Below are 22,909 nucleotides of genomic sequence, written 5' to 3'. Positions count from 1 at the left end.
CCCAAGAGCCACAAAATGGTGGCCAGAAATTACTTCTGAGGTCATTTCTGGCCACCTAGGAAGTAACTGCAAGTAACGAGGTCCACCTGTACACTCCTTTTTTGTGATGTTATATAACAGTCATATATAGAGACTAGAACTGCTTGAGGCAAAAATGTTCCAAATCAAGTCCCTTCCGTTTTTGGAAACCAGTGACACTTAAAAATATCACTTAAGAAACAGAATTCTTCTCTGACAAATTTCCCCCGAAATGTGTTTTCTTCTAATACTGGACTGGGGAAGAACATGAGAAACAGTCCCCTTTCTGGGCCCTCTCATGAGCATCCAAGAACCAACTGGCATCAGATTTTTTTCCCCTGAAAGTGTGTGGGGGGGATTACACATGTGGGTGCATGATCTGGACTGCTGATAGTTCAGTTCAGCTCAGTTTATTGCGATCTTTGATCAAATTCACAATCTAAATCAAATAAATCTACCCTGAGGGTAGATATCAGTATAAACACATACATGCATATACATCTAAAAAGTCAGTTACATAGAAGATTGAGATTAAAAAATATAGGATAAACCCAAATTAAAAAGAAAATGGAGGGACGATTAAAACTAACCATTTATGACACACCATGAGCATATTTTAATTGCATTCGTACAGAATTTGGCTGCTGAGTGTGAGACATAGTGTGTTTATCAGAAAGAAATAAGTTTATATAAAATTCATCCGAATTGTTAGGGTATCTAAGAACGAGAAGAGCAATATATTTGGAATGCAGCTCGCGATAGAAAGAGCAATACAGAAGCACATGGCCAAATGTCTCAATATTCCCACTTCCACAAGGGCACAGTCTCTCCAGATAAGGAACTCTCTTATACCTACCCTCTAGACTAGTACTGCAGAGGGCAGCGCGTCCAGCCAAGCCAGTGTCTTCTGTGTGCTGGATATATCAGGACATACAGGTATTTAGCTGTTTTTTGTGAGGGCTTGGTGGCTCCCAGGCTTGGTGCCTGGCTTAAATCTGTCTGGCGTTCCATATCAATAAGCCTCTTAAGGATCGCCAGAGCATTATCATAACCCACAGGGAGAAGATACTCCTTTGACAGCCCATAAGATTTTGGCTTTTCAGTAATTAGGTGCATCCGGTCAGAGGGATGTTCATCCTTAAAAATTAGGGGAGCTAGGCCAGAAGGGGAATAAATCAATTTCAGCCAAAAGTTGAAGATATAAGTCCTGGCACAGGACTCCAAGCTTGACAAGCCCGCTTCATGATCTGGACTTGGACTTTGCTGAGTGCAAAATGTTAAAAAAACGACAACTCCCATTTCAATTAGATTCACCCACCCCCACCCCTATTATATTTACCAAAAAAGAGAGGAAGAGTTCAGGGTCAGCAGTCTCAAAGTAACGTCTAGTCCAGTGCTGCTCAACTTCAACCCTTCTGCAGAAGTTGGCCTACAACTTTCATAATCCCTGGCTATTGGCCACTGTGGATGGGGATTGTGGGAGTTGTAGTCCAAAAACAGCTGAGGGGGCCTAAGTTGAGCAGGTCTGGTCTAGTCTGATCCAAAGGGCTGCTATCTGAATGTGCTGCTTATGATGAGATTATGTGGGAAAGGACCCCAGCTGTAGAATTCTTTCAACTCTCAGGTTACTCAGTCTGATACTTTGTGTGTGACCTTCAGCATATGTAGCTGCAAGATCTGTTTGCTCACTGGGAGCTTTGCCAGGAGGTGAAGGTGGAATGCCAGGTTGATTTGTACTTCTTTTTGGTTCTGGGAGTTTGAGTTCACTTTCTCTCCCTGCTTTGTTCATTTTTCACTTGTAACACCTAATCAGCATGTGCTGAAAGCTTCAAGGATGAATTTGTTTAATTCTGTAACAACTCGGCTCTTGCATATATGGGAGTGGTTTACAAAACAAGAAAAAAAATCTCCCCATCTAGTACTTTTTGTGCCTTTTTAAGGTCTCAAAGCACTCACTGTCCTAGATTCACAAGAGTTGCCAAAGAATCCACAGCAGGTCTAGAGACAGAACTGGGAACACAGCACAAGCCTCATAGATAGGGCTGCCAGGTTACGATTTGCCCTGCCTGTCCTAGCACAGTCCTGAGCGTCTTGTGACCCACCAAACCAAACGGGTTTCATAAGTCATGTACCATGGGCTGCCAGGTGTTTGGTGACCCCCCCCCCTTTTTTTTTTTTTTGCAGGTGGGCAGGAAACAAACCATGGAGGTTTCTTGAGCCCCTGGTGGACTGCCTTTGGCTTGATGGGTCACAAGTTGTGTGGATTTGCTTTAACACATATACGGTGGCTAAAAAGGATCCAGCCTCAGTTTTTCTTGTCCTGTTTCCCCTGGCAACTTCACAGACCTTTTCCTCTCAACCTGCTGAAGCAGAAAGTTATCTTGTGTTGCCCAGCAGTGAGTGGAAGGGAAGAGTGAGCAATGGTGCTGGGGAGGAGCTGGGTGGGAGAAGCAGCAGCTGCGTCTTCCTGAATTCTTAAAAATCTGTTTGGTATGTTTAAATCTCTATATAGTCAGATATCCAGTAATTTAACAAAATATTCAGCAGATGGGCAAGATACAGTAGTAGTAGTAGTAGTAGTAGTAGTAGTAGTAGTAAATAATTGATAAACTTTGTTTGTTAGCTGCTGGGCAGCTCACAACATTAAAACATAAAATAAAAACACACAACACATTAAATCATAACAGAACAAAAGGGGGAGGGGAGAAAATTACAATACAAAGCCATTTAAAAAAACTCTTAAAATCAAGTTTTAAAATAAAAATTTAAATTTGAAAGGCCTGAGTCTTTACCTGGTGTCTAAAGTGATGAAGCCAGGCCAACCTCACTGCGGAGGCCATTCCATAAATGGGGTGCAACCACCAAAAAGGCCCTCTCCCTAGTAGCCACCCACCTCACCTTGTTTTGGCCATGGCACTCGAAGGAGGGCCTCCGAAGAAGATCTTAAGGTCTAGGTTGGGACATATGGAGCAAGGCGCTCTCTCGGATAGCCTGCTCCCAAGCCATTTAGGGCTTTAAAGGTTAGAACCAGCACTTTGTATTGGGCCTGGAAACAGACTGGGAGCCAGTGCAGCTGACGAAGCACTGGCATAATATGCTCAAAACTTCCAGTCCCAATTCATAATCTCGCTGCCCTATTTCTCACTGCAGTTTCCGGACTGTTTTCAAAGGCAGCCCCATGTACAATGCATTGCAGTAATCAAAGCAAGAAGTTACCAGAGCATGAGTAACTCTGGTCAAGTTATCTCTATTACCATCTTAGACTCCTCTGCCCTGCCCTCCCAACTGCCAGCACACCTCCCAGCCACCCTTGGCATCCACAAACAGCAGCATTTAAGTTATACACATACCACAATATGAAGTGATACTGAAGAGAAACTGAAACAGAGAAAAGAGTGAGAGAGTTCAAGAAGTAACTACATTCCCTTTGACAGGAGTTGGCAAGATCTTTTAAAGATATGGATGTGAAATCTGGCAGTTTCTACTGCTTCAGCAGTTGGGTGCCTACTCAGTATGCTGTGGCAAACTTGCAAAGGGTGATCTTTAAAAGCAGAACCTAACTCTGTGGTTTGTTTCCTTTCAGTTCTTCAAGGCCTTTTCCAAGAAACCAGAGGATGGCATAAGACTCTACCGTATGTATCCTGAAATGAAATCCTGCCTAAGTTCTGACTTTTGCTATTGAGGTGCTGGTTGGAGTTTAGTTTGACAAGTTGGGCCTGCCTTGGGGGAACTGAGCTATTCGTTCTCTGCCACCCAAATGAAGCAGAGGGCACAGGGAGGGCTTTGTTCTAGAAATGTGTGTCCTGCACTTTCAGCATTGCTACTAACAGAGTATAAAACCATTTTAAAGCAATGAAATTCTATAACTACCAATAAGCAATAAAATGTCAGAGCAGCAAGGATACCATGGTTGTCAAAGCTGGCGGTTGTCCTCCACATAAGTTTTGGTGTTGGGGCCATTTTTTGTGGCCTTCTTTGGAATCTACACCACAGACTTAAACTGATTTACCAGTCACTTCCTTTCTTCAGGGAATTCTGGACATGGTAATTCTGGGAGCCACCTAAAAATCTCAACAGAAGATTCTCAGCACCTTCATCAAACTTCCAATGTAAACATTTCATTCATTTCCCTAGCATTTGATAGCATGGAAGGGGAAAATGGGGAAAGCTGATCCAATAATGATATGCCCCCCCCCAATCTGGGGTCGTCGATATGGCCTCCCCAAAGTATCATGATTGCACTGGCACTGACTCAGTATTCTACCAATAATTCTTATTGGAAGCCAGCTTGGAGAGACTTTCTTTTCAAGCCAGCTGCCAACCTGGACTTTAAGAACCTCACCCCCAATGTCAGAGAGTGGGGGGCCAAGGTAACTCCCCGAGGAAGCACCCACTGGACCAGTGAGTGCTTCCTGTGGGGAGGTACTCCCCCCCCCAATTCCAGGGTTGCAGTCTTTTAAATCCAGGTTTGGAAGCCGGATTCGGGGGACCGTCTCTCCAAGTTCCTGGGTTGGTTTTGTTCTGATATTACTATCTGAAGTTGAAGGGTTTCCAATAAAACAGCAGGGAATTTAGTCAAAATTCCAGCTATTGGAGTTCCCTGCTGCCAGATATTCCTGTTGGACTGATACGATTGGACAGCCCTATAACTTATTATGTGACAGTTGTTCATCTCTCAATAAGTAGTATCTTTAGGGGCAAGAGATGTTTGTGCTTCTTACTCTTGAAAAACATATTAAATAAGTGAGCTGTTTTACCTGGTATATCAGAACAAGGTACATGAAGACCCCTTGCCCCTGAGGAAGATTGCTATCAAAATGCATTTGGCAAGTTTCATGTAACCAAAAAATATACTCTGCTTCTCCCTTTTTCTTTGAGAAAACCAAAACATGACACTCTACCCGCAATGAATCTTACACTTGATAGGCTCCTCACTGCATCTGATACAGTCTCATAACAGGTGCCCTTTGAGCAACTTCTTGACCTTGGCAGGGTAAGCTGTCATTTTTCCAACTGCAGTGTAAACCTTGCAGCTAAATTTGCTCCCACCCCATTCTGATTACATGTGTTCAAGCATTCTTGCCCACAGCTATAGCTCCAAAGTTGTTCCCTTGCCATACGGCTGCTGACTCTCTTTACTGTCTACTCCTGTGTCTTTGAACAGACTGGCATTTAGCTATTTAGCAAATGAAACTTTTCCTGGTATAGAGATAAAGTGATGGGAAAGGTTTTGTCTGCTATTTATTTATTAGTAGAAGAGTAGGGGTGTGCACAAAACACACTCGTGAGTTGCATTCCGAGCTCAGAACAGAACACACAATTTCCAGACTGTTCCATCGGAACAATCGTTCGAGCCAGTGGTTTTGGTGGAACAGTCCTGGTCCGTTGGAACAGTCTGATCCATTTCAAGTGCCATTTTGGAATCCAAAATGGCGCTCTTCTGGCCTCTATGCATGCACAGCGGCCATTTATGTGGTGGTACTGACCACACAAATGGCCACTACGCATGCGCAGAAGCCAGAAGAGCGGCATTTTGGATTCCCGAATGGCACTCAAAACGGGTTGGAACATTCTGCCTCGGAGTGAGTCGTTCTGTTTCAGAGCTAGAAACAGGCCCTGTTTTTAAGAGTGTTCTTCTATTTCAAGCTCAGAATACTCGAAATAGCCCGTTTCAAGGCAGAATGTTCTGACCGTAGAATGCTCCACATATGTCTACGTAAGAGTTGGTACTTCTACTAGGTCCCAGCTAAGCAGCTGGGATTACAGTCTCCAGTACTCTGTGACCTGCTAACTGAGCAGAGGCATCTTCTACAAAGGTGATTCTTTTATATTTAGCAAGGAGAGAGTAATTGTCCCTATCGAACCCCAGCACAGCATCCTTCCAGTGGCTGTTGCTAGTGTCTATCTTGTCTCTTTTAGATTGTGAGCCATTTTGGGGCAGGGAACTTTCTTAAATTTTATTATCAATTATTTATTTATGCATGCATGTATATATATATGCATCCTTTCATTGTTCTGTGTAAACTGCTTTAAGAATTTTTGTTGAAAAGTGATATATAAATACTCATATTGGCAGCAGTAATCTCTTAGTGACCCTGTTATTACAGGGATCCCTACAGGCTTGCCTGTCTCTCTCACAGGCCAAGTTGCTTTTCTGGAAGTCCCTTCTTTTCGTCCAGGAGCTGTAATGCAAAGGCCAGCACCTTGGTACACTCACCAGACAAAGCCAAGCAGCCACTGACTGCTTCCAGCTGGAGAGAGGATCAGACAGTTGCTCTTTCTTGCTTGAAGAGGCTTCTTATTGCTGAGTTTGAGAGGGTCTGTTCAAGGACACTCTCCAGAAGATATTCTTCTTTTGTACGTGGAATTCTTATACAGGAAGCAAAATCTAAGGTTGTACTTGGGAGAAGAGATAACATCTGTCTGAGATGAGCCACATAGGAATTAAACTGGGGAGTAGTTCCCTGGCTGGATTATGGGATGTTCTTGGCAGCCTGGTACAATATTTTCCTCGTATCCAGGCAATAGTATAAAAGAACAGCCCTGCTGGATCAGGCCCAAGGCTCATCTAGTTCCGCATCCTGTTTCACACAGTGGCCCACCAGATGCCTCTGAGAAGCCCCACTGGCAAGAAATGGAGGTGTTTCTCCTCTCCTGCTGTTGCTCCCCCTGCAACTGGTATTCAGAAGCATCTTGCCTCTGAGGCTGGAGGTGGCCTACACTTATTGTACCCCAAGATTCTCAAATTGTATATTTGAGGTTCCCTGGGGAGGGGAGTTGAAAGGTTCCTGCTGAGTGTCACAAGTGCTAGGGCCAATGATCTGCTGCTGCAGGGAGACAAACAATAGCTGGGGAACCCCACTTCTCTTTTTGATCAGGAACTCTGCAAGCAGCAGCTCAGGTTAAAAACTGTCCCTTCCTGTCAGTGCCTAGGTATCAGGTGGGCTCTGTTGCCAGCGAAAAAAGTGCAGGCACCAGGGTAGGCAGGGTTAAAATTGTGCCGTCGAGTCGGGATCGACTCCTGGCGACAACAAAGCCCGGTGATTGTCTTGGGTAGAATACAGGAGAGGTTTATCACTGCCATCTCACGTGCAGTATGAGATGATGCCTTTCAGCACCTTCCTATATCACTGCTGCCCAATATAGGTCTTTCCCACAGTCTGGGAAACATACAGCACGGACTTGAACCGGCAGCCTCTTGCTCCCTAGGCAAGTTAATTCCCCGCTGCACCATTAGGTGGCTCAGACAGGGTTAACGCATGCTAAAATTAAAATCTGTAACTTTGGTTCACCTGCTGTGCACACTTGCAGCTACAGAATGCATGCTGTGCCACAGGAACCACCTACACATGTCTGCTGAACAGACTGCTAGTGCAGGTTGGGTGTGAGTGTGAGAGATAGAGTAAGCTCAGAAGGGGAGACCTTCTCATTCAAAATGCTTAAGAAACACTGCCCCACCATGATCATCGAGAATTGGACATGGTAGAAGCTGTTTTTGGCAAGTTGTGATCTTGCTAGTGTATGACAGCTGTCTGGGATTGTGGTGGGTGGTGGGTGGGCGTGTTGGAATGTGCACAGTAACTGGACCAGGATCTGATTGCAGTATGCTTCCTACCCCCACTCAGATCATGGCGATGACATTCGGAACCTGAGGGAGTCGATAATCGCTACTCTAGAGAGACATGAAACCGTGTGGCCTCCTGCCTGCCCCCCTCTGGAGCCAATCAGGTATATTAGGACATGAATGAAAAGTGGAAAGTGCCATTTTAGTGTGTGTCCGCACACACGTTAGTAAATGGATTTGGGGTGTGTATGTTTCAATATATTCATTATGGTATTGTGGTGGTGTCTTTTAAACTTTCTGTTTACACTTTAAGAATGCATTCAGCTATGAGGAGTCATGCTGAATCTGTGCTTCAGTCTCAGGCAAGATTAGCTATTTATGGGCCTTCCCTGAGTATGTTACTCCATAAGATTAATGCTGACACTTTGTATTTATTAGGGCTTGACAGATCCCAGGTAGCCATGGTGCCTAGAAATCTAACAATTTAAGTTTAGGCTTAAGATATTCAGAAGTAGAGCTATTTAATAAAACTTTTCTTTGTCTCAGGCAGCCCTGTTTCTCTTCTGTTACTTGTAAACGGGATAAAGAGAAGCCCATTGACTTTCTCTTGCATACTGTCTGTCACTAAATGCCCTGATTTCCTCCAGTGCATTGTCTGGTTCCCAAATTTTTAGAACTGGATCTTCTAAATAATAATAATAATAAAAAAAAACACCCTGGTAAAGGCCTGGTATTTATATAACACTTTTGAGTATTCAGAGTTATCTCTTCATCTCAGTAATCATTCTAACAACTGTGTGATGTAGTTCAGTATTATGATTCCCATATTGCACATTACAGGGAAGGGCTGAGGTTGAGAAAATAGTGACTTGTTTAAGGCCACCTATTAAATTCACAGCAAAGGCAAAATTTGAACCAAGGACTTAGTGGCTTTCAGCTCTTCACTGAAAGCCACTAAGTCCTTGGTACACCAGCTCTTATTTACGTCAGAAGGGTGCAGCTGGAAGTCTGTTCATTCACTTGTAGCTAGGTGTATAATAAATGTAATGAAGGTTACCCAGCCATTCAGGTTTGGCTCATTTCTACTCGCTTATATGAGAGCTTGGTTCTAGTGCCCTGACTGGCTTCACTGAAAGGGCACAGCAAGACTTTCAGAAAGGGATAATAGAGAAGAGTTTGTCTGTGTCTTGAAGCCAGAGTGCCTTTTCCTTTCTGCCGGCTAACCAGAGCTAGCCCCCAAACAGGAACCTGGCTTTTCTTTTTGGAGGAACTGACTGCTCTGAGAGACCCAGACTTGGATTCTCTTCCACTGCCTAAGGCCTCACTTTCTAAACGTTTGTTTTATGGATGTATTTCCAGAGTACAATTGGAACATGGGAGAGATTCATTCCTCTATGACTTTGTGAATTAGAACCACTTCCCTTGTTATAACACCAACATTACATTAATCAAGGTGGCACTTTATAGGAATGTGGGTTTTTGCTGCATGTTCATCTTGTGTATACATACATTTAAAAATGTCCATGTGTTACACGCTACAATCTGTATCTAGTCTGCGTAACATGCAAAGAAAACAGAAGTACTTTCTTCCATGTAAGATTTTGTTACATGTGAATCGGATGCAGGTATGACAAACTGGGAACAGTCATGCTATTCATGTCTGACTTGTGCACAGTCATGGATATAACTTTTCTTCCCCATATTTATTGTACAAGGAGATGCCTTCGGTTAAGACTGCAATCCTGTGTGTTGTTACATGAGAGTAAGCCCCACTATTTATTAGGACAGCCTTCTGAGTCAGCATACATGGATCAGGCTGCAAGTTGCCTATCTCAGAACTGTGTACTGCCTGGCAGTGCTCCTCCTGGGTCTCAGAGACAGCGGTCTTCCTAAGCCTTGCTACTGGAAAACCTTTAACGGAAGGGATTGCACCCAGGACCTAAGCACAAATCTGTTGCTTTTTGTTCTTTAGAGCACTATCAATGTGCATGGTGCTTTACACAGTTTTATAAACAAACAAAATAAATCTGCTTTCCTCCCCAAAAGAGCTTTCAGTCTAAAATCAATAGTGAGGAAGAGAACAGAGAGACGGAAGTAGCAAAGGGAGGGTGCAGAGACATGTATCTTGAAGGCAGGAAGCCTGAATTGGTACTTAGCCTATATGAGAGCTGAACTGACAGTCTGACTAAGAGGAAACTTCCTGCAAAGTGTGGGATCGTACCTAGGCTTTAAGTGTTGCTGCCATTAAGGCATGTCTTCAGGTTAGCATTCCACAACAAGAGTGGTGTTTGTGTGTGTGTGTTGCAGTTGTGCTACATTTTTCCTCTCCGCTCCTCCATAACTTCCAGGTGCTCGGTTTCTGTAGCCCATTTACCAAGAACAGGCTCCTGTTGGAGCTGGCACTGTGCTTCCACCCCAGCCAACAATCCTAGCTGTGGGCTAGGAACCTCAGGGATGGAGCATGCCTATCCACATTGCGTTTAGCTTGCTCTGGATATATATCTGTTCAGTTCAGTGGGTAGAATGACCAAGAACGTTTTGGAAAGGGAAATCAAATGATGTTGGGAGGACTAAAGACATCAACTGAGCTACTGAGCATAGCAAAGTCAGAGCTAGTTCTTCAATCCGGTCCTGTCTAGCTCCTTGCAGCTCTTTCCACCTTCTGTAATGAGAAGCACAAAAGCTAAAGGGCTTGCTTAAGTGATCTTTTGCACTTTTCTTTCTTTACATCTGCTTTGGTCTGTTAGATGAGCAAGGTGGCGGTGGGGACATAACATTCAGGTCGGTGTCCCTGGGATAAGGATGTGATGTGGTGACTGAAGTAGTTGTGACTTCTGGTGTGAAGAGTGGTCATTGTGTTGTGTTGAATGGATATGGCTCAAGCCTGATAAAAACAGAATGCTTGCTAAAGATGGAATCCCGAGAGTGCAGCTGGGATGGTTCTGCCTGGACTTATGGATCGGTTTTCCTTTGCTCTAGCCAGAGATTACTATTGGATGTGGGAAGGTACTGCAGCTTTCCAACTGGTACAGCTTTCCACTGAAACCACGATAAAACTGCATTTGTCCAAATCTTGCTATTTAGTAAACTGTCAACCAATTAAAGACTCTTAATTGAAGAAAGTAAATACATTTGCATTTTGCCCAAATCTCCACACAGATGTGATTTTCTTTTTTGAGAGATGAAAGTGCTAGGTAACTTAATGAATGAAAGCTACCACATTGTTGGAAGGAAATATTGTGTCCAGCTGTTAGTTAGTTAGTTAGTTGTTCGATTTCTATACCGCCCTTCCAAAAATGGCTCAGGGCGGTTTACACAGAGAAATAAAAAATAAAAAATAGCTGTTTCTTTTCAATCCTGATTACATGAGCACACCAGAACTAAGAGTCTCCATAAAATCAGTATCTCTTAACCTGTGTTGCGAGTAGTCTACTAGTCGCAACACAGTATTGAGACTAGTCCACTCTCCGTGTGTGTGTGTGTGTGTGTGTGTGTGTGTGTGTGTGTGTGTACACGCGTTCCACTCATTCCTTGTAAGGAAAATAAGTTATTAGAGGAACTAACCTGCTACAGTCTAGAGTTATGCATGTTTGAGATGGCTATCTGCTCGCCACTCAGATCATTAGAGATGATTATAACTTTCCTAGGCTATAAGGAATGTTTGGACAGGATGGATTCTAACTATTGTTTACCATTTATTAAAGCATCTGATTAGATTTTCAGAAAATTGTTTATGAACAAAATCTGAAGACTTTCATGTCAAGCTGGGGCTAAATTTATGACTTTAAAAATAATACTAATACTGTTTGTTTGTTTGTTTGTTTGTTTAAAACATTTTTCTACCGCCCAAAACTTACATCTCTGGGTGGTTTACAACAGAATAAAAACAAAGTAAAACATTCGTTAAGACAAAAATAGGGGGAACACACACATTACAACAATTTAAAAATTTAAAAATAATATTTTAAAACAGCATTAAAACCATTAAAACAACATTAATTAAAAGCCTGGGTGAAGAAATGTGTTTTTAAAGACTTTTTAAAAGCTGTCAGAGATGGGGAGGCTCTTAGTTCACTAGGGAGCGCATTCCAAAGCCTTGAGGCAGCAGCAGAGAACGCCCGTCCCTGAGTGGCCACCAGACGAGCCGGTGGCAAAAGCAGACGGACTTCTCCAGCAGATCTCAGTGGGCAATGGGGTTCATGCAGAAGAAGGCATTCCCTTAAATACCCAGGGCCCAAACTGTTTAGGGCTTTATAGGTTATAACCAGCACCTTGTATTTTGCCCGGAAACATATTGGCAGCCAGTGTAGCTCCTTCAATACAGGAGTTATATGGTCTCTCCGAGATGACCCAGAGACCAGGCTGGCTGCCGCATTCTGGACCAGTTGTAGTTTCCCGACTACGTTCAAGGGCAGCCCCACATAGAGCGCATTACAGTAATCCAGTCTGGAGGTTACCAGCAGATGTACCACTGTTTTGAGGTCATTCACCTCAAGAAACGGACGCAGCTGGTGTATCAGCCAAAGCTGATACAAGGCACTTCTGGCCACCACCTCAACCTGGGACACCAGGGAGAGGCTCGGATCCAGAAGTACCCCCAGACTGCGTACCTGTTCCTTCTGGGGAAGTGTGACCCCATCCAGAACAAGCAGATCAAAATCATCTCTCGAGTGCTGACCCCGCACAATGAGTACCTCTGTCTTAGCCAGATTCAGTCTCAGTTTGTTATCTCTCATCCAGCCCATCACCGACTCCAGGCAGGCATTTTGGGAGGTTATGCCCTCTTCCGATGATGCTGACATGGAGAAATAGATTTGGGTGTCATCAGCATACAGGTAGCACCCTGTACCAAATCTCCTGATGATCTCTCCCAGCGGTTTCATGTAGATATTAAACAACATTGGAGACAATATGGAGCCCTGGGGAACACCATACAAAAGTTCAGATTTTGAAGAACAGCAGTCTCCAAGGGACACCATCTGGAACCTGCCCGAGAAGTAGGAGCGGAACTACTGCAAAGCAGTGCCTCCGATTCCCAACCCCCTCAGACGCTCCAGAAGGATACTATGGTCGATAGTATCGAAAGCCGCCGAGAGGTCCAGAAGGACCAACAGAGTCATACCTCCTCTGTCAATTGCCAATTGGAGTTCATCTATCAGGCTGACCAAGGCAGTCTCCACCCCATAGCCAGCCCGAAAGCCAGTTTAAAATGGGTCAAGATAATCAGTTTCATCCAAGACTGGATGAAGTAGCAAACTTTGTGCTTACTTTGAAGTAGCAAACTTAAGTAGCAAACTTTGAGTGGATGGTGAGCCTCATCCATCAGGTAGGAACCCGTGTCTTCCTTCTTGTTTTCATTTTCTCTGCTGACTTCTAAAAGATAAGAGAGAAGCCCGCAACAGCTTCTGAACCTGCATAAAGCTGCATGGGTGGGAAGATGCTGATCAGGCTACCAAGAACTGTCCCTTCTTCCCTTCATTGCCGCAAGTGTTTATCCAAGTGGAGGAGGAGAGATCTGGCATATACTTGGCTCTTGGAAATGAGGAGCTCCAGGAGTCCTGCCTGTTCCTCCTTGGGTTGGCCACCTCCCCCGTTTTTTAATGCCCTCCTTCTGTATTGGCTTGGGAATGGAACTACACATTATGAGACACATGGAGTTTCTGCTGAACACAGTATCCTAGGTTTTCTTCACCTTCTCATCTGTTGCAAATAGTAACTTATTCTGTATCAGAACGTTATACATTTCTCCATTGATGACACCATGGCATGGGTTCGGTTCAAGGGTGTCACTCTAACATGTTGTTCCCCTGTCCCTGACGCACACAAATGTAGTAAGTGAAGCTGTGTGTTGTGCTCCTGTTAAAGGCATAGGAGCCAATCCAGTAAAAAAGGTGACATCTCTACCATTTCCTGATCTTTCCAAGTTTCTCAAATCCAGCTAGCTTAAATGATCCTGATGCCCAGGAAGAAATGTTGAGCAATTGGGAGGAACTCCTACAGAAGGAGTTCGCATAAAAGGAATGTTTACCTTGTGTAGGACACAGTTGTTCAGTGTGTGCTCTTTTTCACACAACACATAATTAACCAATGCACTTCTGTGCCACAAGATGTGGTGACAGCCAACAGCCTGGATGGCTTTAAGAAGGGTTTAGATAAATTCATGGAGGACAGGTTTATCAATGGCTACTAGTCTGAGAGTTCTAGGCCACCTCCAGCCTCAGAGGCAAGATGCCTTTAAATACCAGTTGCAGGGGAGCAACAGCAAGAGATTGGGCATGCCCTCAGCTCTTGCCTGTGGGCTCCCCAGAGGCATCTGGTTGGGGGTCACTGTGTGAATCAGAATGCTGGACCAGATAGGCCTTGGTTCTAGCAGGGCTGTTCTTATGTTCTCTTTGTCTTTTGCAGTGCTGCAGAACTTCACGGCTTCTTCCAGGCAAACAATGTGACTTATTTGGGCCTGATATTTGAGAAGGAAGACTCCTTTTTGGGCAGAGAGGTGATTCAAAATCATTGACTGGTACTGTATATGCATTGCATTATAATGGCAGGTTCAGGCCCAACTGGTGGCAAGCAGTATTTCATCATTCTGCTTTATTTAGAGAACAACCTAAAGCTACTGCATTTTGGATAATGGTAATTAAAAACCACAGGCTTATACTATAAAAATGAGAAACACCCAAGGGAAATGAAGAGGTTGTGGGAGGCATATGATTGAGACTGAGATTTTAAGAGTCTGTTTTAGTGAAAGTTGCAGGTAGGTACTCCATAAGTAATGGAGAAAAACTGTGTATAGGAAATAGCCAAGGGGCATACAGGAAGAAACCCATTCCTGGTAGTTTTTGGTGTATTGGCAAGGAGTGGGCTGGAACTTCAGTGGAAAGACTAGAATGTCCGGTTCCCAGAGTCTAGCAAGAAGTGGTTAGGAGGCAGATATGTAGGAGTCAACGAGATCTGCTGGCCTTCAGTAGGAACTTGCGAATGGAGTGGCTCCCAGATAAAAAGCATGTGAGGGCAGCCACATTTTATATTGGGAAAGGACTCCGGGGGAAGGATTAGCTGGGTATCTCACTAGTGCAGTTCCATGCCATGAAGAGTGGTGGAAATCAAAGGCGCTGGAGACATTTGGCCCATGGCTCCTTGGACAAGACACTAGTAGCCGATTGAGGCATTGCTATTAATTAGAAAAGTTCAGATGAACTGGAACTTCTCTTCCTTTTTTGTAACAGAATAGGAAATTAAGAGAAGACTTTACAAGTTCAGCACATAATGACTCGAGCTGCCCCCTATAAAGCCCTCATTGACTTAACTGTGTTGAGCCATGCCATATTTTCCCTTTTCTCCCTCCTGTATGGGACAAAAATCTGTGGCTCACATGCAGAGTGACATCGGCAAACTGCAGAATTCACACAACCATTGCTTGCGTCCTGCTGCAACACCAAGGGCTGTGGCTCAAGCAGCTGCAGGGGGAAGGGAGAGGAGAGAGCCCAGCAACCCAGCAGAGATCTGCTAGCAGATCCGTCTGTTCCCTCTCTCCCCACAACACTTGATGTTGCTAAGGATGCCTCCGCAAAGGTTTTTCAGGAAGCTCAGGGGGCTGCTCTGAGAGGAGGTGACTGTTGCACAGACACTGCTGAGCATTGTTCTGTATGTGAGCCCATCTCTGTATATCTGCTTTCCTCTCCCACAACACCGAATTTGCAGTGGTCACACAAGAGACCAGACCAGCCATTTGGAGGGCTGCGTGTGTGTCTGCATCCAATCCCCCTCTTTTGTTGTCTGGTTTGATGTCAAGGGTGAATAGTCTGCCATTAGAGAGCAATCTGAGGTCAAGCTAAACAAGGTGACACAGGTCTGCTGACCAGATCTCTGTCTCATTAAGCTCTGGTAAAAGGCTGCCATGGGGTGGGGGTGGGGATTTGAATCGGGAGTGCAATGTTCTGGAAGCGAGGAATTGATCCTTCCCCACCCGCTGTGCTGTTTTTCTAATGGAAATGACTCCTCCTGCGGCTGCTTTTTGCCCCATTAGCTATTTGCTTGTGGAACTTCATTTTCCCCAACAGGACAAATGGCAGCCTTAAGGACAGGAGGATTTTCATTCAAAAAAAACATGGTAGGAGGAAAGAGTTAACTTGTCCCTCCCCCAGTGCCACAATTCTAATCTCACTTGGATCCCCACCCACCTCGACAGCTGCTCCTTAGCAAAATTTAAAGGGATGGGAGATCTGCCCACGGATCTCTCTATCGTCGTCTTATCTGCTTGGGCCCTCGGAGCCTGCTTAAACATTGCACTGCGCTGAAAAGAATGGCACATGCTCATGGCCAAGGATTGTTCAGCCACAGGAATCCTTCCATATAAAAAGCAAAGAATACAGACAGATTCTTCAGATTATCCCAATAAATCCTATTAGTTTATTCAGAAGACTTCATCTCAGAGGCAAATATTAGTCATTCATTACAGACTCGCATGTTCCATATCACAAGTCAGCATTTAGGTTACATATTAAGATCTAATATGTGAGCTTCAAAGAAACAAATTATTAATGCGCAGGGAATGCTCTGACAGTGCTCATCTACCGTAAAAGTAACTTTTAACCTAATTCAGACATCTTTTAGCAGAGTCTTGGTTTTTCTTGGAATCAATTTATCAAATAACGAATGGAAAGCAAATGCTTTCTGCTTGCCAATATCTTTAATTCAACTCTATAAGAAAGTTTTTGGGTTTCCTCACAATAATTGCTTTTGCAAGAGCAGGCGGAATAATCTCTTTAGCACACAGTAAGTAAGTAAAGTGTGCCGTCAAGTTGATTTCGACTCCTGGTGCCCACAGAGCCCTGTGGTTTTCTTTTGGTAGAATACAGGAGGGGTTTACCATTGCCTCCTCCCGCGCAGTCTGAGATGATGCCTTTCAGCATCTTCCTATATCACTGCTGCCCAAAATAGTACCAGCAGGGATTTGAACTGGCAACCTTCTGCTTGTTAGTCAAGCAGTTCCCTGCTGCGCTATACAGTGCCCCCGGTTAAAAGTAAACTTGGATGACCCAGACAATAAGATCTTGTGTGCATGCCCAGAGATCCTTTCTTCAGTGTCCTGTGAGCCTTTGCTGACAGGCTCAGCTAGAACTTCTGGCTTTAGGTCAGACTTTGGTCAGCCAAGTCAGAAGCTCATGCAGGGCAAATACAAAGGTCTACAAATTCAGATCCACACTCTGCCTACAATGCTCACTACAGAGGAACAGCCCCACCACATGGGAAACCTACCTGTAAGAATTCTAAAGGCTTCCCCACCAACAAGCAAAGGAAGCTGGAAGGGACAGAAATCTTTCTCCCAATCAATGAGGAGCTGCTCACTGCTCACAACAGCTAATTCTAAGAGTTGGTAGGAGCCGACAACACTAGCTGGTCCGATCTTATATCTCTCTCCTTTCTCTCCTAGAAATCGATTAAATAAATAAATAAAATAAAGAGGGGGGGGCACTATGTAGGACAAAAAGCGGCTTAGTGGCTCCTCCTTCAGTCTTTGTATTCTCTTCTGTCCCCTTCTGGATTCTAAATAGAACAGTCACCTTGTAAGTCTAGCGAGACTCTCCACACTATTCTCTCTGTGGCTGAGGCAGTGAAATATTAGGAAATTATAGCTAAACATAAGGAAGTCTCTGGGGAAAAGAGGAATAGTAAGCAAGCAAATAGGGCAATGTAAAATTCCTCTGAGTGGTGTTGTCCTGCACAAGATACCCTGTTAAATCTCAGTGTGTCTACTCTTGTCCCTAGCAAATCGTCTCTAGTTGCTGGATGTGAAATTCAGCAAAATGCTGACGTTGGGCAACTGATTTTGAAGACAGACTAGTAACTCCGCCCAGTTTGGTTTATGTTCCAGTGGGAGAGGAGGAGGAGGACAGAGCAGAGTGTTCCTCCCTCAGCTGGCACACCTGTGCCATTCCTGCTGTACTTGTATTACTCATGAGTCACCCACTTGCACATGCACACTCTTTCTCTCTCCCCGCCCCCATTGAGTGAGTTCATTAGTCATCACTTGACTTCTATTGTTGCAGTGCCTGGGCTTTGATGAGGGTTAACCTTGAAGAGCCACATAAGGCCCACATTGTATGGTGTGCTTGGATTTTGGAGACCCTTTCACATGTTATGTTCAACACTCGTACAAAGATCCATGCAGTGTACACGGGTACAGCCATTCACGTGTTATGCTGAATGTAGGCACACTTCCTCTCTGCACCATGCATCTGAAGGACCTGTGTCCAGGTTCACTTCTTAAAATGAACCTGTGTACAGTTATTCACACAGACGTCTGTACTCTCATACAGCATAATGTCTGTCTGAAACGGGTTCTAGGCTTCCTACACATTATGCTCGCCACATGGGAGCAGCCCGCCTCCCCCCCCACCACCACCACCATGAGAATTCTCTGGGCTGTTCCTCCTCATCTCAACAGGCAAATAAAACTGGAGGGTGTACAAATTGCTTGCTGGCTGTTTTTCTCCCTCTCAGCTTCTTATCCTGCATTATCTATCTCCTTAGCAGATAACTTTTGCAGTTCCTTCCCCTCCCAGCTCCTAGAGAAAACTAGCAACTAAAGAGAGAAAACAGAAGATAGGCTGAGAGGGGTAGCCGGTGGAGCCTCCTTTACTATAGGTGCAGTTTTCTGTCCCTTTTTCTCTGCCTATTACCAGGGAGTCTTCAGAACTCCCAAGGGCCAGAGCTTTCCCATGGCAAGGCTGCTCTCCTGTGATGAGAGTAATATGTAACTAGGCTTGCTGATAAGGCCTCCAAGCAGCTGCCCTTGTATGGATTTTCTCTGGTGCGGTGCCTTTCATGTTTTTTCTGAATGGGGGCTGTCTTCACTCAGATGCCTCACCATGCGAAAAAGATACGGCAAAGTCATTGTTGTGTGAGGGCTTCATTGTGTGAATTGGGTCTAAGCCCTGATTGTCTTGTTCCCTTTGGTATCTGGAATTCTGAGACAAGAGGGCTCCAATCCACCCATGTTCTTAATGGTCCATGGAGTAATGGTTGCCTTACTGTTCCTCACCTTGGCTTCTTTTGAGGAGGAAAAAGGCCCAGCACATCCTCGGCAGTTGTCCCTGTCTTTGTAAAGAAGCCAGGGTTTGTTTTGGCAGCAGCTGCCCTGAGATGAGCTGTTGTGGAAGCAAAATATCAACAGCTTCTTTGTAAAGAGAGACACTGCGGAGACAGTGGCAAGCCAGGGAGAGTCTCTTGCTGGTAGATAGAAGCCCTGAGAATTCCAGACAGTCAGAGGAGCCACAGGGTGGAAAGAAGGGCTGGACCTCGTCTTCAGTTCTCATCCTCATCATTTTAAATATGTTTTAACTTGCTCTGAAACCTTTGGTGGGGCTAGAAATGTAAATAATAAATAAATAAATACAGCTTGGAACACCGTGCACGGAAACTATTGGCTTGTCTATACTGCAGCCTCCTGCACCACACACTTGCCTGCCACTGGTTCATGTGGCTGCATTCTGCATCTTGCAGTCTACTTCATAAAATGTGAAATATATACACCATCCTTGCAATTAAGTCCATACGCATGACCAGCCACAGCAGTCCTTACCGAACTCCCTGCCTGGCATTTGCTGTTCCTGGCGTACAGCAAAAGGTGGGCTGGGTCTGTAAGATTTCCCTACCTGATCCACCTGGAAGCAACTACTTGCCACAGCCAGGCAGACAAATGGACTCGGTGCTGTACAGCAGTGGGCCATCCATAGCAGAAGAGCCTGACTGCCATGACCCTTGCAGATCGCCACTTGTGATATAGCCACATCCATCCAACGAGAATGGAGGTGGGAAAATAGCAATACAGTTTATTGTAGCACATGAAAAGAGTATTGAGCACCCCTGCTGGGCACATCTTGGCAGTGCACTTCGATATGGACTGGGAATAAGAGAGGAAGTAAAGTTAGCTTTCTTTTAACTGGCACAAATCTTAAAGCAGAGTTAAGTAAATATCTAGCTGTACCTTCTGGTGGGAAAAGAAATTGGCACACAGTGTGCTTTGATCTTACTTAATTTCTGATGCATGTTGAATGGATTAAGGATTAGAATGCTTGCAGTGGAAGTCTCTTTGCACCCTCCACTGCAGGTGCTATAAGAGGTGTGTGTGTCAGAGAGAGACTGAGAGAGAGAGAGAGAGAGAGAGAGAGAATTATTTTACCAAAACTATTTGGGCAGGGACAGAAGAGTAAAGCACCTCCTTAATTAAAATTGCTGTATTGACTTAGCCACACCTAGTTGTATTACTGTATTTTCTTGTTAATTAAGTATCTGAAGACTATTGGTATTGTTCACACAGAAGTGCACCTAGCCATACCATATGTTTAACACATGTACATTCTGTGTCCACCTGATTGGTGATCGGTACGTGTGTGCAGTTATTCACACATAACCACAGACAGTAAGTGCAGTCTATATGCTACATATTTGAGGGGTTCAGTCCACTGTTCCCTCTAAGGTGTGCGCATGTGTGCATGCTCACACATTTTCTGATGTCTGCTCAGGATTTTAGATCCTGCTCAGGATGAATCGGGAAGGCCCCACTCTGAATGCATGTATGCACACACTGCCTTGATACGGCCGCCCAGAACAAAACTCATTCCACACACAGATGAAGAAGATTAGAGAGAACCCTGGCTCAGTCCCCATGCCATCATTCTCATTCTCTCTCTCTCATGCACACACGCACATACCCATGTATAGACAGCTGTATATATGTACTGTGTCACTTGTGAATAGTCCCCTGGTCCTTGTTCAGTGGCCTTCTATTTTATTTCAAAGCTGTGGTGTTAGCTATAATTAGGGAAAAGGCCCTGCCTCCAACAGTAGCAAGAATGGAACTGGAAGGTTCCATTGGTGGTAGCTGGCTGTGCAGAACAGGTGGGGCTGAGAAAGAGACTTTGGGGAAGAAATTGGTTTTATGGTAATAAGTTAGAGAGACAGTCGTGTACAGCTGTCAAATGTCTTAATTCCATCCATAAACTAATGCAATCTGTCCTTCTGATCTTAGGTGACTTTGGACATGCTCCAGTTTGAGAACATTGCAGTGAGGAGAGTCCTGCAGAGCAATGTGGAACTAGTGAAGCGTTTCAATGTCACTACCTTCCCTTCTGGCTTCCTGCTGCTCAATACTGGCTCTTACAGCCCCATCCCTGTGTGAGTTGTTACCCCTGTTATATCCTACCTGCTTGTGTTAACTGCTTTTACATAGCAATGTTCATGGTGTGCATAAAGCATCGGCAGTTTCTATGGCTTCTCTTTAGATGCCCCATGGAATACGTATTTCTTCATTCCTGTCATACAAGCCAGGGAACTGAGGCTTGGAGCTCATGGCGAGTCCAAGGGCCTCTGCACACAGTGCACTGAGCATGTGTTGCTGTGAAAACGCCTTTCACTTCAGCGGGACTTTTGTAGTACTGCTATGTAAACCCCATTAAAAATGATTTGGATTGTGCTTAGTGGATTATACACAGAGTGCCTAGAACTCTGTGCATGACCAAACTTGGCAACTGCAGACAAACTGATACATTTGCATTTAGTGTTCAGTTGCACTAAATTTCCTCTTTAAAAAAATAAAAAAGTATTGTCGGGAGTAAGCATTAGAGATCATACAGAAGGGAATGAGATAGCTGGAAGAGACCCTGGTGATCCAGATGCTTGTATGTTGGTGTCCAGACTTTAATTTAAGAAGAAACTGATTGGTGCCCTTAATGGAAATAAGCCATTTGGGTGATTGGAATCAGCTTTGGTGCATATTATGCTAGAAAGATGTGTTGGTGTGGGAGGTGGAAATCCGGCATGGTCAGCTATTGACTGGTAGAGGTGGAGGATAGCTGCATAGCTCCATACTACCAGGCTTTTGTGACATCCCAATTAATCTTTGAGAGGAACTTCCAAACTCCATCTGGTTTTATACATGTGGCAAGTATGGCACATGTATTCTTAAGTTTTATTCTCTAACCGCAATGTTGAAAAGACTGCAGGAAGTGTAATATCTGCAGGATTCTGTGAGATGTAATTAGCTTGTGTGAGAAGCCATATTTTGTTGTTTGCCAAGTGACTGCAATTGCTAAATGTCACCTCCCTGTGGTAGGATATCAACTTTGATCACTGAAGTTCAGCTCTGAGCTACAGATGGGCCGCCCTCAACTTCTGCATTTCCAAAGCCTGTTTTCATCCAGATACTTGGGTGTACGGATGCTTGTCTGACACGTGGGCTGTGTGGTTTGCAGTGCATGAGAGAATATCCATTGCAGGGAGGATCCTGTTGTATTTAAAGCAAGAAACTGAATCCCTCCCTCTCTTGGGCATTGCTTAAGTGGAGATTCCTCCTAAGGGTGAAACCAATAAGTCTAAAGGGCACTTCTGGGTGTGTTTTTTTTTTTTAAATATGGTGGGTGTGACTGAGTCAGTGTGAAGCATTAGAAGTGCTCCTATTATAAATAGGCAACTGGACCAGATAATCTTATGTCTGTTCTACTCTCTTTTTTTTAAAAAAAAGTTTTATTAGGAAATGTCACATTGATACACAATACAAAGTTGCAAGTTACAAAAAGAAGAAAGCACAAATGCTACCAGTCACAATTGTTAGGACATTATTAACATTAGAAACTTATTCAAAAATTGCACTTGCTTTTTATATTCTCTTTACAATACTCTCTAAAGAAAAGAAAACCTCACAAGTATGGAGTTGTCATCTTGTATAATACTATTTCACTAGCCTATAAGTAGGCTCCATCTCTCCAGAAATCCATTTTGCACCTTCCTTCTAATGCTTTTTAATGTGTTAATTTTATCCAGGCAGTATGTCAGAGCTTCTCAAACCAGTTCTGGAGGAATGGGGCTCCATGGGATTTCCATTTTGCTGCTATGCACGCTCTGGCCCCTGGTAATAATAATAATCAGTATCGGTTCTAAATCCACTGCAAGAACGTCTTCCTCTATATAATCAAATAATAATGTTCTTGGATCTTTTTGGAGTGCATTTCCAGTTATTTCTGTTGTTTTCTGTTGGGCCTTGCTCCAACAACCAATTCATCACGGGGTATTTCCACACCATATGGTGTATATATCTGATCCTTCTAATTTGCACTTCCAGCATTGACTTTGATTCAAATTATAAATATGTTTTAGCCTAACTGGAATTTAATATCAATAGAATTGGGCCTTTAAGAAGCACTCTTTCTCAATGAACTCATCATTGTTGTTCTCCCCAAACCATCCCCATTGTTCTTGGGCCAACTTTTCCTCATTGCTTATAACCCTGAAGCCCAAAATGTGGAAATGTCTGTTCTATCTTGTCAT

The 22,909-nt window shown here is 44.1% G+C and overlaps 1 protein-coding gene across 1 annotated transcript in view; it reads left to right on the top strand.

Moving 5' to 3' along the window:
* Positions 1-22,909, top strand: part of QSOX1 (quiescin sulfhydryl oxidase 1) — a 101,418-nt gene that overhangs the window by 41,676 nt on the left and 36,833 nt on the right. The window contains exons 3-6 of the mRNA XM_053246921.1: positions 3,602-3,650; positions 7,644-7,746; positions 13,988-14,078; positions 20,616-20,761. Coding sequence (XP_053102896.1) covers positions 3,602-3,650; positions 7,644-7,746; positions 13,988-14,078; positions 20,616-20,761 — 389 coding nt within the window. The remainder of the gene's footprint in view (positions 1-3,601; positions 3,651-7,643; positions 7,747-13,987; positions 14,079-20,615; positions 20,762-22,909) is intronic.

The sequence above is a fragment of the Hemicordylus capensis genome, chromosome 4 (genome assembly GCF_027244095.1).
Source record: "Hemicordylus capensis ecotype Gifberg chromosome 4, rHemCap1.1.pri, whole genome shotgun sequence".
NCBI lineage: Eukaryota > Metazoa > Chordata > Lepidosauria > Squamata > Cordylidae > Hemicordylus > Hemicordylus capensis.
The sequence above is the reverse complement of the archived record's forward strand: the minus strand, read 5'-3'. Positions and strand labels throughout refer to the sequence as shown.